This window comes from Pan troglodytes, chromosome 4 (genome assembly GCF_028858775.2).
Source record: "Pan troglodytes isolate AG18354 chromosome 4, NHGRI_mPanTro3-v2.0_pri, whole genome shotgun sequence".
Lineage (NCBI taxonomy): Eukaryota > Metazoa > Chordata > Mammalia > Primates > Hominidae > Pan > Pan troglodytes.
The window spans coordinates 147,211,272-147,229,309 of record NC_072402.2 but is presented as its reverse complement, the minus strand read 5'-3'; the positions used below and the strand labels follow the sequence as shown (position 1 = coordinate 147,229,309).

At 40.7% G+C, this 18,038-nt stretch overlaps 1 protein-coding gene and 1 pseudogene across 14 annotated transcripts in view; both read left to right on the top strand.

Annotated features, from left to right (window-relative positions):
* Positions 1-6,275, top strand: part of CSNK1A1 (casein kinase 1 alpha 1) — a 57,446-nt gene extending 51,171 nt beyond the window's left edge. For 8 of the 14 annotated variants that reach the window (XR_002943963.3, XR_010157039.1, XR_008548111.2 and 5 more), the window contains one exon: positions 1,318-1,645. Coding sequence is in view for 6 of the 14 variants with exons in the window: in XM_001163993.7 (XP_001163993.1) it covers positions 3,751-3,758 (8 nt within the window). In the remaining 8 variants the exon portion in view is untranslated. Of the gene's footprint in view, positions 1-1,317; positions 1,646-3,750 lie in introns of those variants that run through there. The other 6 variants (XM_001163993.7, XM_001164031.7, XM_063810809.1 and 3 more) reach the window with 1 other exon arrangement.
* Positions 1,842-2,897, top strand: LOC134809987 (uncharacterized; annotated as a pseudogene).
* Positions 6,276-18,038: the final 11,763 nt, after the last annotated feature.

Genomic DNA, 18,038 nt, shown 5'->3' with positions numbered 1-18,038 from the left:
TACTGCCAATCTGATTTAAAATTCTCCAAGCTTAATTCTGTGCAACAAACAGAACCACACAAGCAGCCAGGCACTGTGGCTCACTCCTATAATCCCAGCATTTTTGAGGCTAGATGGGAAGATCACTTGATCTCAGGATTTTGAGAACCATCCGAACAACATAGGGAGACCTCATCTCTATTTTAAATAATTTTAAAAAGAAAAGAAAAAGGCCGGGCGCGGTGGCTCGCTTCTGTAATCCCAGCACTTTGGGAGGCTGAGGCGGGCAGATCGTGAGGTCAGGAGATTGAGACCATCCTGGCTGACACAGTGAAACCCTGTCTTTACTAAAAATACAAAAAAGTAGCTGGGGCCGGGCGCGGTGGCTCATGCCTGTAATCCCAGCACTTTGGGAGGCCGAGGCGGGCGGATCACAAGGTCAGGATATCCAGACCATCTTGGCTAACATGGTGAAACCCCGTCTGTACTAAAAATACAAAAAATTAGCCGGGCGTGGTGGCGGGCGCCTATAGTCCCAGCTACTTGGGAGGCTGAGGCAGGAGAATGGCGTGAACCCAGGAGACGGAGCTTGCAGTGGGCGGAGATCGCGCCATTGTACTCCAGCCTGGGTGACAGAGCGAGACTCCGTCTCAAAAAAAAAGAAAAAAAGAGAAAAAAACCACAACCATGTTATAGGAGAAGTTAGTATAAATGACATAGCATAATTAATATATTCAAAATAACTTTTAAAAAGTTGTCTTGTAGCGTGAAGGCATCCTAAATATCAAAAGCCCATCACAAACTTACAAGCCTTATTGCTACGTAAATATCCCTTTGAACTAGTTTCTGGTTCTATTTAAAAAGTCGAAAACAGTTGAAATTAATTTACGAATAAGAACAGATACACACTTTGTGGGGAGGCTGAGGTGGTAGGATCTCCTGAGCCCAGGAGTTTTAAGTCCAGCCTGGGCAACATAACAGCAAGACCCCAACCCCCCCCCCCCAAAAAAGCATATCTTTTGTTTATTTTTTTAATAGACAAAATCTCACTATGTTGTCCAGGTTTATTTGGAACTCCTGGCTTTAAGTGATCTTCCTGCCTCAGCCTCCCAAAGTGTTAGCATTATAGATGTGAGCCACCTCGTCTGGGCCAGAGCATACATTTTAGATTTCAGATTGGGTGGCGGGCAGGGATAGAATATCCTTGTTAGTTATATAAAAATAAACCTTTTTTTGCTTTTTGCAGATTTGAAATTTAATTAAGCTATTAACTTCTTAATCATCACATCCTCCAACTCTGTTTTAACTCCCCCCTCCCCCCCCCTTTTTTTTTTTAAGGAATAAAGGGATTCATTCCTCATTTTAACTGATGTTACAGTGAAGATGGGTTCTTGAACTCTTGGAAGCCTGGATGAGCCACCTAATCTGCAAGATAAAAACCAAAGACCAATGCGTATTGGGGAAAAGAATGCTTAGTACTGCAAGACTGAATGTTGAATACCTGTTGAATATTCCTATTGAGGTTTTTTCCTAAACATACTTCAGTAACATCTTAGGACAATTCACTGGAGAAATGTTGATCCCTGGCTGGAATGTCATACCATTGACCCATCTGAAGAGTTAAAGCTGGATTTGACTGCTCTATTCTACCAGGAATATTGTTAGGGTAGCCTTTTACCAGTTTCTAAACAATTGTAATCATTTATTGACTCAGCAATTCCTCAGATAACAGGTCAAAAGATGTACAGATACATTCTGAAGTTTTCTTGCTATTAAAGGCACAAGAGTTTCCTTGTATTTTGACTGACAATGTAGCATGTTTCCATTTTAGTTTGTTAGTGATGGTGGTTTTCCCTTTGAAAGCCATTTGGTATATTCACCATAACAATTAGTTTAATATGATTACGTAAGAAAACTATGATAAAACCCAGCAATTTTAGTAGTTGTGAAAATACGTTTTTTAAATCATGTTTAAGAAGAATTGCAAGACTTGAAACCAAATCCTGATGGGGGAATTCTGTTTAATCCTGTTTAATCTGTTTAATTTCTGTTTAATCCTTAGTTTCTTAACCTGCATAGCTTATCCTGTATTGTACTTTTTTTCTTTTTTAAACTCCCAAACAAGAAGCTTGAAACTTTTCCTGTATTTTAAAATTGAAATTTGGTCACAAGGTATAGTCAGATTTTTATTAAGGTTTGGTTTGACAACCTTTAAAAGAAAGGTTTACCTCGCTAATACTTCTTAATAACATGCATCAAATGATATTCCCTATGGTGAAGTATATTCTCAAAGTTTTGTTATCTTTCATTTTTGGCATTTGGTGCTTATGGACTTAGTACCCAGGCAACAAAGATCTATTATGCACCTACTCTGTTGTATGTTCGCTATTATTTCCCAAAAAAAAAGGGGCATATATGCATAAGAAATAAATATTAGAATTATTTTGTTTCTCCCACAAAGCCCATGGGAGATGGCCCAACAAATGTTTAAAAAGTAAAAGAAGCCGGGCACGGTGGCTCCCACCTGTAACCCCCACACTTTGGGAGGCCATGGCAGGTGGATCACGAGGTCAGGAGTTTGAGACCAGCCTGGCCAACACAGTGAAACTGTGTCTCTACTATAAATACAAAAATTAGCCAGGCATGGTGGCAGGCACCTATAGTCCCAGCTACTCAGGAGGCTGAGGCAGGAGAATCGCTTGAACCCAGGAGGCAGAGGTTGCAGTGAGCCAAGATCATGCCACTGCCCTCCAGCCTGGGTGACAGAGCGAGACTGTCTCCAAAAAAAAAGAAAAAAGAACTAAAAGAAAAGGAGCAGTTTATGATTGAAGAAAACATGACCTGGGCTGAAGAAGTGAGGATTGATTGGAGTGGGCTAGAATGAGCTATAGTTTCTAGCTCATTTGTAAGGAGGTAGACAAAGGAGCATTGGTGCCTCAGAGTGGGTGTCTGGTGAGAGGAAAAACGGTGCTTAAGAGATTTTCAGGCTATTGCTGTGGGACAGGCATATTTTCTCCCTTTGCCTTTAGCTGTAGATAAAGTGTGGTTATGACCTGAGGCTTCTTGTATTCAAACTTGGCCTAGGGCCTATGTAGAGGCCCTAGGGTCTACTTGTGGTGGAGGAGGGAAGTATTTGTAGAATGTGTAGGCTTGAAAAGTAAATAAAGCCAAAAAAGCATCACTTGCTTTCATTTTTAAATGAGTCACAAAACAATCTTTCTAATGCGGCCGGTAAAGAAGTTTTAAAGGTCTGAGGTTTCTCTACAGAAATTACATGCTTCTCAGGTCTTTGTTTAGTAAAATAATACAGATAATTATGCTTTGAATGCATTTATTATTAAAGCTAACCGTTTTAATTTGTGTCAGAAATAATTTGTGCCCATGGTAGGATTAAAATTGTATTCTTTAGTTAAAGCAAAGCAATCTGTTTTTCATTGATTTGATAAATATGTGAATGCCTAATATGTTCTGCATATGTAAAAATGCAGAAACATGCTCATTTGAATTACTAATAATTATTTTAGTATGCTGAGAGGCTTTGAATTCACTGTACCACTCCTTCCTAGAGTCATTCAAAACAAAAAATTAGTTTTAAGTATAGATTCATGTTTTTCTGTTTTAAAAAGTTGAGCTAATACTTTTCACAAGAGACGAAATAACATGAGCCACTATAATTATTGGCTCAGTTCCACCCAATTTCCATATTTTGGGTGTAATTTAAAATTTTTGACTTGGAATTTTAACTTTTTTTTTGTTTTGATTTTTTACCAGGTTTCTAAGCATGAATTGAGGAACAGAAGAAGCAGAGCAGATGATCGGAGCAGCATTTGTTTCTCCCCAAATCTAGAAATTTTAGTTCATATGTACACTAGCCAGTGGTTGTGGACAACCATTTACTTGGTGTAAAGAACTTAATTTCAGTATAAACTGACTCTGGGCAGCATTGGTGATGCTGTATCCTGAGTTGTAGCCTCTGTAATTGTGAATATTAACTGAGATAGTGAAACATGGTGTCCGGTTTTCTATTGCATTTTTTCAAGTGGAAAAGTTAACTAAATGGTTGACACACAAAAATTGGTGGAGAAATTGTGCATATGCCAATTTTTTGTTAAAACCTTTTGTTTTGAACTATACTGCTTTGAGATCTCATTTCAGAAGAATGGCATGAACAGTCTTCAGCCACAGTTGTGATGGTTGTTAAATGCTCACAATTGTGCATTCTTAGGGTTTTTCCATCCCTGGGGTTTGCAAGTTGTTCACTTAAAACATTCTTAAAATGGTTGGCTTCTTGTCTGCAAGCCAGCTGATATGGTAGCAACCAAAGATTCCAGTGTTTGAGCATATGAAAGACTCTGCCTGCTTAATTGTGCTAGAAATAACAGCATCTAAAGTGAAGACTTAAGAAAAACTTAGTGACTACTAGATTATCCTTAGGACTCTGCATTAACTCTATAATGTTCTTGGTATTAAAAAAAAAGCATATTTGTCACAGAAATTTAGTTAACATCTTACAACTGAACATGTATGTATGTTGCTTAGATAAATGTAATCACTGTAAACATCTATATGATCTGGGATTTTGTTTTTATTTTGAAATGGGAGCTTTTTTGTTTACAAGTTCATTAAAAACTAAAAACTGTTTCTGTAAGGAAATGAGATTTTTTTTAAACAACAAAAAATGCCTTGCTGACTCACTATTAAATAAAAATCTCCCCAATTTTTTGATAGACTACTTCAAGCCATTTGTTACATGGTATTCCTTTGCAAGTCAATTTAGGTTTCGTGTTATAACTTTTCCTCTTTTTTTAAGAAAAATGAAAAAAGTAATTCTTTTGTCTGAAGGGGAAAGGCATTCTTTCATTTTTTTCTTTTTCTTTTTTTTTTTTTTTTATGACTTGCAGGCACAATATCTAGTACTGCAACTGCCAGAACTTGGTATTGTAGCTGCTGCCCGCTGACTAGCAGCTGGACTGATTTTGAATAAAAATGAAAGCATTAAAGGGTTTCCCTACAAAACATTTTTCTTTAAAATACTTTTGAAATGGCTATAAGCAGTTGACTTTCACCCTTGGAGAGCATCACACTGTGTGAGGTTCAGTGATTGTTGACTCTGCCCAGCCCCTCCTGCTTCTTTAAGTTATCTGTGTGCGTGCGCTTCCTCTCAATCTTCTTTGCACGCTCATTTCTTTTTCTCTGACCCATGAGAAAGGAAAACTTACTGATGATAATTTTTAAATAGTGTAATTTATTCATTTATAGCATGTCAGGATAAATTAAAAGAACATTTGTCTGGAAATGCTGCCGGGAGCCTATTGTGTAAATGTAGGTATTTTGTAAAATAACCTTGAAATTGTAAATTGACACGTGTTTGGTCAGATTGTGTCAAGTTTAATTTGTTTTGTTTTCTTTTTTCTTTTTTTTATTTGAAAACTACTTTAGCAATAATTAATTCCATGATTATCACATTCTGCCATTAAGGGATATTAGTACCGTAATACTGAAGAAATTTTATTAAGTCTGAACTTTTGGGGTAGGCAGCTTCTTTGTTTCTTTTCTATCCACCCTTGTCGGTTGAGGTATTTGTTTCTTGACTAATAAACCCTTTGATACTTTTAGCCAGAAATCGGTCTCATAAAGCTATTTTTGAGTATAGTTTGTGTAAAATAAAAATGTTTAGCTTTGGTAATAACTTCCAAGCTGAACTCCCTCTAGCAAGATATTTTTCAGTGCTTTTATTTACTATGCACTTAGACTATGCACTTTTTCTGAAATATTTTTGTAACACTTTTTTGTATTTTTGCCATTTGAAAAGGTTGTGGTGTAGTTGGTCTGTAATTAAGTTGCAGATTTAAAACTGCTGTTAGCTTTGTAAATCAAAATATAGGTGTTTTTTGTCCTGGTATATCGTCATTCCATCTGCAGCTGGAGCTGGAATCCCATTGATCTTCTAGCTACCATTCATTTTCTTCACTGTTCACAAAAGAAGAGTGTGAAATTCAGTGAATGCTGTTACTAATCCTGTTGCGAGATGAATCTCATTTCACCAAAATTAAATTATGTTTTTCCGCTAAAATGATGATACAAGTTGAAGACACATCACTCTGAAATTGGAAGACCTCACCACTTAAGGCTCCACAGTGGCTTACTCAGCTGAACTCTAGGTTACTACTCTTTACTTTGTTCACCCATTGGGGGGTGCAGTTTTTTTAAAATGTTGGGAGATGGCCATTCTAACTACTGTTGAATGTCTCTGTTTTGGGAAGGTATAACAAGAAATAAAAAAGAATATATATGAAGGGAGAGACTGGTTATCTCCTCCCATATGGTTGTGCTTATCCTCTTATGGCTTACAAATGAATATTTGGAGGTTTGTTTTCACAATGATTTCCCATCAACAAATATTTTTAGTAGGATTTTTCCTGTTTCTGTTAGTCCTTGCAGTACTCATAAATGTTTTAAGCTGAGCATACTGTAATAGTCATAAGTTTAATTTCATTATAATAAAAATAATCAAACAAAAGGACTTTAGAACCCAAGACAATGAGCTAGTTTTCCCTAAAGTTTGCTGAACTATTAAGGAATATGTTCTTATAGCTTTTGACTAGAATGAGTCATGGGAATTCTAAGAAGGGATGGCCTAGACATTTTTAGCTCAGTTAAATTCAGCATTTAATGCAGGTGAGTTCCTGGGTCGTTTTCCAACTAGTCTGGAACAGTTTGGTTCTGACTCAAACTGGTATAAAGCATTATTTTAGGTTTTCTCTTTGCCAGTTTTTAAGCAGTTATAACCATGTAAATCAAGATGTGAGGACATCTATATGAAGTATAGTAAAGAAGTGGTGTCAGCAGATCAATATATGTGTCCTGGGTGTGCTGCTCTCTTAAGTGAGACTTTGTGAGACTATACTTTAAATGCATTATTACCATTGCTTACATTTTGGGGGATTTTCTTCCGCCTCAAAACTTCCATTTCTATTGTAATATTCTTAATGACAATCTTTTTTTTTTAGCAGTGTATGTTTGAAACAGCCAAAGATGGCGATGAACCAAGTGTAAATTGATCTAAGCAGCCCATGCAGTTTGTGTTGAATCAACAAACAGTGTATTGTTGAAGTGAAATTATTTTCTGAAATGACTTGTTAGACCAGTTTTGAGGACATACTCAAAAGTAGAGTAATAATGGCTCCTGGGATGGAGAAATATGAGATGAACCTGGAACATTCTATTATGGTGCCACAAAGGAAATCTAAATAAATAAATAAATAAATAAATAAGTGGTTGGCTAGGAGCAGTGGCACACGCCTGTGATTCCAGCACTTTGGGAGGCCCAAGTGGGCAGGAGTTCAAGACCAGCCTGGCCAACATAGTGAAACCCTGTCTCTACTAAAAATACAAAAATTAGCCGGGTGTGGTGGCGGGCGCCTGTAATCCCAGCTTTTCAAGAGGCTGAGGCAGAAGAATCGCTTGAACCCGGGAGATGGAGGTTGCAGTGAGCTGAGATCGCGCCTCTGCACTCCAGCCTGGGCGTTGCAGTGAGACTCCGTCTCAACAACAACAAAAAGGTGGATACATGTCAAAAGGGCACAGGAGCCACTTGAAGGATTTATACTTGCTAAATCTGTGTCAATTATCAAAATAAACTGGTAGCAACGTTACAACTCACTGAATAAGATACCATGATTCCATGTTGACTTAAAAATGGAGAGAAGAGAAAGCTCTAACTTGAATGTCAGCTAATTTAAGGTGAAAGGATTTTATGTGTTAGAAAAATCACCATTTTGCAAACTATAGTTTTCAGAATCCTTAATATATGTCATCTCTTTTATTCCTCATAACAGTAATAAGAAACAGTTAACTGTTTCAGAAAAGAGTGGGGCTGCCCAAGGCAAGGCATGTTGGTAATTGGTAAGCTTTATAGAGCCAAGACCTCAACCTGATTTTCTTGCTTTCATGCAGTTAAGCCATGGTGCTCCTCTTGTTATATCACCCTTTTAAACCCAGAGATTGATAGTATTAGCCATCATTTGCTGAGTGTCATGCACTATTCTCAGTGCTTTACATGTATTTGCCTAATCAGCGCCCTGTGAAGTACATCCTGTCTCCATTTTGCATATAAGGATACCAAAGCACAGAGTTGGAGGGAAGATAGTTATATTCCCTTACTTTATTTATTTATTTTTTTGAGACAGGGTCTCGCACTGTCGCCCAGGCTTGAGTGCTATAAGACCTTAACTTTCCCCTTTCAAAGTAGTTTATAGTGTCTAAATATCTTACATAAAAGTATACATCAAATAGGGTGGCAGTCTGGAAAGATTTAAAATCCAGAATGACTGGAAGGTTGGGCAACTAAGATTTCTTAAATTGCAGCTGTTTTCAACATAGATGTGTTGTAGAGTCTTTTCGGTTTCAAAATTAAATTGACTATAAATGGAGTGTGCTTAATTCAGATCTAAAAATTTTGGAATTAGAATATTGGGTGCTTGGCTGAGTGCTGTGGCTCACGCCTGTAATTCCAGCACATTGGTAAGCCCAGGTGGGCGGATCACTTGAGGTCAGGAGTTTGAGAGCAGCCTGGTTAACATGGTGAAACCCCATCTCTGCTAAAAATGCAAAATTAGCCTGGCATGGTAGTGCACGCCTGTAGTCCCAGCTACTTGGGAGGCTGAGGCAGAATTACTTGAACCCAGGAGGCAGAGGCTACAGTGAGCCGAGACTGAGCCACTGCACTCCAGCCTAGGCGACAGAGCGAGACTCTGTCTCAAAAAAAAAAAAAAGTATTGTGTGCTTATATTGCCTCCCTTACCCCCTCAAACTTGGGCAGGGCAGAGCCCATCTATAATAAGCAAATGGATAGTTTCTGCATCTGTCGTCAACTTTACACAAACAAACATTTTTATTCTTGGAGCATTTTTGAACTAAGATCTAGGCACTTTTAAAAGACAAAGGCAATGAGTAGCTTCCCTGTATCGACACCCAGTAAGTTAAAAAGCAGTCTTACAGATACAGAGCCTTAAGTAAAATGTTTGGAGTAACTTGGTTCTTTCTTTGTAGCATTTTCTAATTTACTATTTGACATATATCTGATTAGAGAATATAGATGTACTTAATTGTTTAGGGTGTTAAAATAGGAGTGACAGTAATAAAACAAGATGTGTCCACTGGTATAACAGTGGGATAAGGATATCTTTGAAGTGCTTAGAAATATGTTAATCTCAGTAGATTGCAGAGTATTTTTTTTAGTATTTTTTAATTTACATGAAAATCTGGGAAATTTTAATAGTAATTTTCCAGTCTAGTCATGAATTTTTCATTACCTCCACCAGATGGAAACTGATTCTGCCATATGCAAAAGGCTGCTATGTGATAGTGCTGGGGATTGGGGTGGCAGGGGGATGTGAACAGGCAGAATGGAGTAAGGGCCTTTAGTGAAAGTATGAGGGAATGACTTTAAGAGGCAGGACAGTACTTTGTGTATGTTTTGAAAGTAATTGTGGGCCTGGTATGGTGGCTCAGGTGTGTAAATCCCAGCACTTTGGGAGGCTGAGGCAGGTGGATCACGATCATGAGGTCAGGAGCTCAAGACCAGCCTTACCAACATGGTGAAACCCCATCTCTACTAAAAAAATACGTATATACACATATATATATATATATATATATATACACACACAAATTAGCTGGGCGTGGTGGCACGCACCTGTAATTCCAGCTACTTAGGAGGCTGAGGCAGGAGAGTCTTGAACCCAGGAGGCAGAGGTTGCAGTGAGCCACTGCACTCCAGCCTAGGCGACAGAGCGAGACTGTCTCAAAAAAAGAAGTAATTGTGTGTGTCCTACAAGGCTGCGCTGGTGTCTTGATCCTTTGGCCTTCAAATAGCAAAGGTTTGCCATTCCTTAGGAGTCATTAAACTCCCTTCACCCCTCATCTATCCACTAAAATATAGGAGCACTCCACAAAATATGCAGGTCCAGGAGAGAAAGGGGCAAATGATCAGGCTTTTTACTAATTTATCCACTGACATGTTTGGTCATTTTGTGGCTCATTAGTAGAATCCATATTTAGAGCCAAATGCTAGAGCTCATTTTCTTTTGTCTTTTAGAGACCAGTTAACAAATATGAAGCCCAAAAAGATGTGCAGATGTGGTCAAGCTCCCCAAGCAAGACTAGAACCCAGGCCAAATAGTACTACTCATATTTAGAGGTAATATATGTTTTCTAGTGGCACATTTAAGCCAGAACAGTTTTTTAATATAATGCATTTATTAGCCAACCCTTACCTAGTTATCATCAATACTTCATCTGTGTGTTGATGATAGCAAAAAAAAAAAAAAAAAAGGCCAGTCTTGTTGCTTCGTGGTCTTATTAAAAATTGACTTTTTTCTAAAAATCACCTTAAAACTTGACTAAAATTGTATTTGGATTTAAGATACATTATATCTACAAGAGTGGAATGCATTAATTAGATTTGCAGTCTGCTACATAAAACCAAACTTGACCAAGTTATTTTTGCTTGAAGTTGTGAATATTTTTACACTTTTAGAGCATTTCCGTGTACCTAAGTTTATATAGATTGTTCTAATATACCAGTGTATTCATTGACAGGGTGTTCTTTCTCATAGTTCTGTAGTACTTTTATAGCCTGTCATTTATGGAACAGAATGTCTTAGGTAAAAAAATGTAGCCTTTTCTCATCATTACCATATTAAGTCTTCAATGCTGCTAATTCAGAGAAGCAAAATAGTTTGAATAACTGTTGGAAACAATTCCCGTGGATTTCAGGCAGCCTGCCATTGGCTCTGTATGCCAATGGACAGCGGCACACATCTTGGTGATAAAATGCTGCATTAGATATTTAGGATCAGAAGAAGGGGTGGAGGTGGATATTTTTAGAAACTGCTTTTAACGGTTGCTAAGTAAATATTTTTTATTGCAAAACTGGTTTGCACTGTGCTAACGTATGTAACTCCATTAACAGCATAATGTTTTAATCTCCGTTTAGACAGTAAAACCGATTTTTTTTTTTGTGCCAAAAGAAGTGAAACTAAATATTTGAGATAGTTTTTAAAATCATTGACCATCCTGTACCCTGCAAAATTGTGAAGCATACGTTACTGAGTTTTCTATAATGGCATGCATGATTTTTTTTAGCCTATGACAAAGTGCAATTCCTATACAAACAGTAATAGGAATTGAGTTTTTAAATGCCAGGCACTGTGCTAGTCCCTGGGAATTCAGGGGTGACAATTCAAATGGACCTATATGCAACATAGGGTGTTACAGATACAGTACTCATGGGGCAGATGGAGACCAGAGAAAATAATCTATGAATTGCATCTGAAAGGATGAGTAGGGCGGGCGCGGTGCCTCACGCCTGTAGTAATCCCAGCACTTTGGGAGGCCGAGGCGGGCGGATCACCTGAGGTCGGGAGTTTGAAACCAGCCTGACAAACATGGAGAAACCCTGTCTCTACTAAAATTACAAAATTAGCTGGGCGTGGTGGCGCATGACTAATTCCAGCTACTCAAGAGGCTGAGGCAGGAGAATCTCTTGAACTCAGGAGGTGGAGGTTGTGGTGAGCCAAGATGGCACCATTGCACTCCAGCCTGGGCAACAAGAGGGAAACTCCGTCTCAAAAAAAAAAAAAAAAAAAAAAGGTTGAGTAAGGTTTCGGCAGACAGTGAAGACTCCTCGTCTTGGAGGAATGGTAGCAAAACACACCCACATGAATGATTTCAGCCAACAGAGAATACCCATTCCTTAGCACAGAGCCAAATGAGTGGCATAGAAAGTGTCGAAGGTTCACGTGGGTTCGATAATGAGAATGCCCTCAGTCACAAACATTTTAACCAAAAGTTGAAATAATGAAGTATATAGGGTAAGAAATGTTCAATCCAGCCGTGACCCTATCCAATGACAGTTTTATTGGTCTGCAAATCCTTGCAATGCCACCAAGGAGGAGATTGAACAAAAGTGAGATCATAAATGATACTAAATGTTAGGGACAGAAGATGATAAGTAAAAACATTCAAGCAGCAAGCATAAACCCAACTTTTGGGAAATGTGGGGGGAAATAAGATGGTTTTTAGGGCAGGTAGCAGCCCTGAGAGTATAATTTTTTTTTTTTTTTTTTTGAGACAAAGGCTGGATCTTGGCTCACTGCAATCTCCACCTCCGGGTTCAAGCGATTCTCGTGCCTCAGCCTCCCGAGTAGCTGGGATTCCAGGCACGCACCACCACAGCCGGCTAATTTTTTTGTATTTTTAGGGAAGACAGGGTTTTGCCGTGTTGCCCAGGCTGGTCTCAAACTCCTGTGCTCAGCCAGTCCGCCCACCTTGGCCTCCCAAAGTGCTGGGATTACAGGTGTGAGACACTGTGCCCGGCCTCAATTTTCTGATCAGTGGTAGGGAGTCAGAAAACAAGTTCTTCATGCCATCACACCAAGTCTAACCCTCTAAAAAGTCTTGTTCCTCATGCTAACAGTTGCTTCAATAACAACCTCATAAATTGGTGGTAAAGACTCACTGGTTTCCATTACATATTGAAAGTTTGGATTCTAAGGCTGATAATCTGCTCATATGGGATAAATCTATCTTGCTTTTTTTTTTTTTTTTGAAACAGGATCTCACTCTGTTGCCCAGTTTAGAGTGCAGTGGCATGATCATGGCTCACAGCAGCCTCAACCTCCTGGGCTCAAGCATTCCTCTGCCTCAGCCTTCCAAGTAGCTGGGACTACAAGTGCGCACCACCATACCCAGCTATTTATTTTTTTAGAGACGGGATCTCTCTGTTGCCTGGGCTGATCTCAAACTCCTGGGCTCAAGCCATCCTCCTGTCTCAGCCTCCCACAGTGTTGGGATTACAGGTGTGAGCCACTGCACCCAGCCTTAATGTCTTTCTAAATGCCCCTATCTGCAGTTTCTGTCCTTAAAGGAAAATGTCATATATTTATAACTGGACATCAGGAAGGAAAGCACTGTACATTAATTTTACTCTGAATGATTGCCTGTGCCTTTTTATAAAGTCACATTCAAATGTGCATTGTCACCCAGGAGAATATCAAGCCTAATAGGAGGACTTTGCTGCTTGCAAAATCTGGAGATACCTTACTCTGTGCTTTTTTGTCCCTGGATACTATGTTTGGAGTGGTGACAAGCTTAGAGAAATGAGAAGAAAATGGTGATGCATGGAAAGTAAACAGTGAAATGGTTGACTCTTGAAGCTCTGGTCTTCCTTTGGAAAAATTCCCCATTCAAGGTCACAGAGCTTTTTAGTGGCAGGGCTAGGAAAGAACCCAACTGGTGCACTTTTGGCCACTGAACTGCTACTCTAGGCATGGGGCAGTGATTTTAAGTATGATTCCAGAACCAGCAGCACCAGCGTTGTCTGCGTATTTGTTAGAAATGCACATTCTTATGCCCTGCCACAGACCCACTGAATGGAACTCGGGCTGGAGTCTAGTAATCTGTGTTTTAAGAAGAAACCCTCCATCCTGGCCATCCCCAGGTGATTCTGGTGTGCAATAAAGTTTGAAGAGCCACTGGCAAACGAGAATGAGACTGAATGGGTGGCAGAATGAACTGGGAAGGGATCTGGTGCAAGACCTATTATTTGTTTCAGTATCCTCATCTATAAAGGGGGAGTAATCACCAGGCTGTCAATCTGCTGCTAGTCGTGAGTATGGAATGAAGTCAAATACCACAGGACTTGCCCCAGACAGTGGAGAGCTGAAGGCATGTCTTAGCTTATAAAAACTGCTCATTTCTTCCCAACTGTACATTTGGTGACATGGTAGCTTGAAATTAGCTGTGGTGAGAAACTGGAAAACCCTACAATCAGGGCCTGCCTCTCAACCCCAGCTGGATTAAGAGAAAATGTAAAATTAGGAGAGAAATCTGTTTTATGTATCTTAGCAGGACTTCAAAATCACATATCATGAATCTAGGAAGCCACACATTTCCCAGGTGTGGGGTAAGAAGAGAAGTGCCTAAAGCCAGACATGCAAGTTTGAGAGTTCTTATTCCAGGAGTGATAGGTGAAGTTGCAGAGCTATGTGAATTCTTCCAGCCAGAGGGTATTGATGTGGAAGTGAGGGCTGAACACAGAACTCTGAGGGATATGAAGCTAAAGAATGATTAAATACTGGAGAAGAATGGGAGTAGTCACAAAGGAGGACATCCAGAAAGTTAGTCATGTCTTATGAAGAAGTCAAGGAGAAAGCTGTATTGTTTATTAGTCATGGTACTTAATGACAAACTCTTGAATAATGGCTTTATGCAAAATGTCTTTCTCCCTAATGTGAGCCAAGTAACCTGCCTTCAGTCTTCTGACAACACCATCTGGAACTTGAGGCCTTCCAGACTGACGCAGCAGAGAGGCACACCAGCAATGAACTGGCTGAGCTGGGAAGTGACACACACACATACCACTTTTACATAGTTTATTGGCCAGAACTACTCAGCCCCCATCTATTTGCAAAGGAAGTTTAAAGATGTGGGGAAGAGGATAGGTATGTAGTTCCTTCTAATGTTCTTGCTCACAAATTGTATGTACTATTTTAGAGAAAGTTGAGTGTGTACAGAAGCAGTCTCTGGCTGTTTGTACCCTCAGGTATCCAGGCTAGATCTTCCAGGAAGGCAGAACCTCAGGCTGTAAACTCAGATGACTCTCCACTGGCTCCTTGCCTGGTTTTCAGGGCTTGTCACATAGGAAAACAAGCCATGCAGTCCCCTGTTGCTAGGAAATGCATAAACATAGCAAGAAATAACCTGCCCATCTGCTGAGGGTTTAGCATTGCAACTTTCCCATAAATGACCAACAGCTGTTTGACTTTTGGGGGGCAATATCTCTGTGTTGGTGGAATAGGAATAAGTAAGAGAAGAGAGGACCAGGCATGATGACTCACACCTGTAACCCCAGCCCTTTGGGAGGCTGAGGTGGGTGGATTGCTTGAGCTTAGGAGTTCAAAACTAGCCTGGGCAACATGACAAAACCCCATCTCTACAAAAAATACAGAAATTAGCCTGGCATGGTGGTGTGTGCCTGTAGTCCCAGCTACTCAGGAGGCTGAGATGGTAGGATCACTTGAGCCCGGGAGGTTGAGGCTGCAATGACCCATGATTGTGCCACTGCACCCCAGCCTGGGCAAAAGAGTGAGACCCCATCTCGAAAAATAAGGAGAAGAGAGTAAGTTTTTTTTTGTTTTTTTTTTTTTTTAAGGCAAAGGCCATATCTCCCTTTCCCCTTGTACTCATAGAGTCTAGCATAAAAAGGTGACCAGTAAAACTGCTGTTGAATATTAATGTACATCAGGATAGTATTCGCTTTCTTTCAGCAGTTTTGACCCAGATTTGTGGTCAGTTAAAACCCTACTATTGGCCAGGCATGGTGGCTCATGCCTGTAATCCCAGCACTTTGGGGGCCAAGGCGGGTGGATTGCTTGAGGCCAGGAGTTTGAGACCAGCCTGGCCAACATGGTGAAACCTGTCTCTACTAAAAGTACAAAAATTAGCCGGGTATGGTGGTGGGTGCCTGAAATCCCAGCTACCCAGAAGGTGGAGGGAGGCAGGAGAATCACTTGAACCTGGGAGGCAGAGGTTGCAGTGAGCCAAGATGGTGCCACTGAACTCCAGCCTGGGCAACAGAGCGGCGAGACTCCATCTCAAAAAACAAACAAACAAAAAACCCCTGCTATCTCTTATTCAAGATCTATTGTCAGGTCACATCTATCTTGAACCTATGCAAAAAAAAAAAAAAAAAATTGTTTTGTTTTACTCACATGCCAATTGTAGATTCAGAACTTTTTATTTTATTTTATTTTTGAGACGGAGTCTTGCTCTGTCACCCAGGCTGGAATGCAGTGGTGTGATCTCGGCTCACTGCAACCTCTGCCTCCAGGGTTCAAGTGATTCTCCTTCCTCAGCCTCCCAAGTAGCTGGGATTACAGTCACGTGCCACCATAGCCAGCTAATGTTTTTGTATTTTTAGTAGAGACGGGGTTTACTGTGTTAGCCAGGGTGGTCTCGATCTCCTGACCTCGTGATCCACCCGCCTTGGCCTCCCAAAGTGCTGGGATTACAGGCGTGAGCCACCATGCCGGGCCATAGATTCAGAGCTTTAAAGTGGCCTATTAACCAGAATAACCCCAAAAGGAATTAGCAAAAGTCCCCTTTTTTAAGAAAGTCCACTTTCTTGAAAATAGAACTGTAATCCTCATCTTAACTGTAAAAGGAATTTTATTAATACTTGGTCTAGGGCTTTTTTTTTGAGAAGGAATTTCACTCTTCTTGTCCAGGCTGGAGTGCAATGGTGTGATCTCGGCTCACCACAATCTCCGCCTCCTGGGTTCGAGTGATTCTCCTGCCTCAGCCTCCCAAGTAGCTGGGATTACAGGCATGAGCCACCACACCCAGCTAATTTTGTACTTTTAGTAGAGATGGGGCTTCACCATCTTGGTCAGGCTGGTCTCGAACTCCTGACCTCAGGTGATCTGCCTGCCTCGGCCTCCCAGAGTGCTGGGATTACAAGCATGAGCCACCGCGCCCGGCCTTTTTCCTTTTTTTTTTTTTTTTAAGAGATGGGGTCTCACTATATTGCCCAGACTGGAGTGCAGTGGCTGTTCACAGGTGTGATCATAAAAATACACTGAAGCCTGCAACTCCTGACCTCAAGTGATCCTCTTGCCTCAGCATCCCAAGTAGCTGGGACTACAGGCACACACCACTGAACACAGTTCTTATTTTGTTTTAAAAGTATGTTTTCAAAAGCCCAGTGTTTCAGGCCTAAATCTAACAACTTCAATTATTTTTGGAGATGGGGTCTTGCTCTATCACCCATGCTGGAGTGCAGTAGCACCATCAGAGCTCCCTGCAGTCTCTAACCCCTGGCCTCAACCAATCCTGCCTCAGGTATGCAACACCATGCCTGGGTAATTTTTTCTTCTGCTTCTTCTTCTTTTTTTTTTTTTTTAAGATGGTCTTGCCGTGTTACCCAGGCTGGTCTTGAACTGCTGGCCTCCCAAAGCACTGGGATTCCAGGCTTGAGCCATCATGCCCAGCCCAACTTTCCTTTTTTCTCTAATTCTTGCTGACCTTCATGCAGACTTTATTATTATTATTATTATTTGAGGCAGAGTTTCACTCTTGCTGCCCAGGCTGCCGTGCAATGGTGTGATCTCGGCTCACTGCAGTCTCTGCCTCCCCGGTTCAAGCGATTCTCCTGCCTCAGCCTCCCAAGTAGCTGGGATTACAGGTGCCCGCCACCACGCCCAGCTAGTTTTTTTGTGTATTTTTAGTAGAGATGGGGTTTCGCCATGTTGGCTAGGCTGGTCTCGGACTCCTGGCCTCAGGTGATCCGCCCACCTCAGCTTCCCAAAATGCTGGGATTTCAGGCGTGAGCCACTGCTCCCTACTCATGCAGACTTTAAAACTGCAGTGTTTTCTTAGGCTTGTCTGTTGCTCAAGAACTTGCCATCTCTTCTTTTGCTTCCCAAAAGACTTTTGCTTCCCAAAAGAACATGGAAGATGACTCAAGAACTTATTTGGGTCTGTTTAACAGCTGGCTCTAGAATACAGCCCACTCTTAAGGTGGCTTGTCACTTTGGTTACACTGTGTGCTCTAGTTATTTGACATATAAACTTTCACCTCAGGCTCTTGTGCAACTTGAATTCCAAATCCATGCTTTGAAATGGCTAGCTAATTATCCCAGTTGACTCACTATGTCTACAAATGAATCTACTATCTTGCCTCTCTAAACCTGCCCTTCCTTCTATGCATGGACGAGCAGGACACCTGGGAGCCACCCTTGACTCCTCTATCAAGTCCATCTCACTGTTTCCTTGAATTTGCCCTTTACTATCGCTTGCCTGAACTCTTTTTTTTGTTTGTTTGAAACAGAGTCTCATTCGCCACCCAGGCTGGAATACAGTGGCATCATCTCGGCTCAGTGCAACCTCTGCCTCCCGGGTTCAAGTGATTCTCCTGCCTCAGCCTCCCGAGTAGCTGGGATTACAGGTGCCCACCACCATGCCCGGCTAATTTTTGTATTTTTAGTAGAGATGGG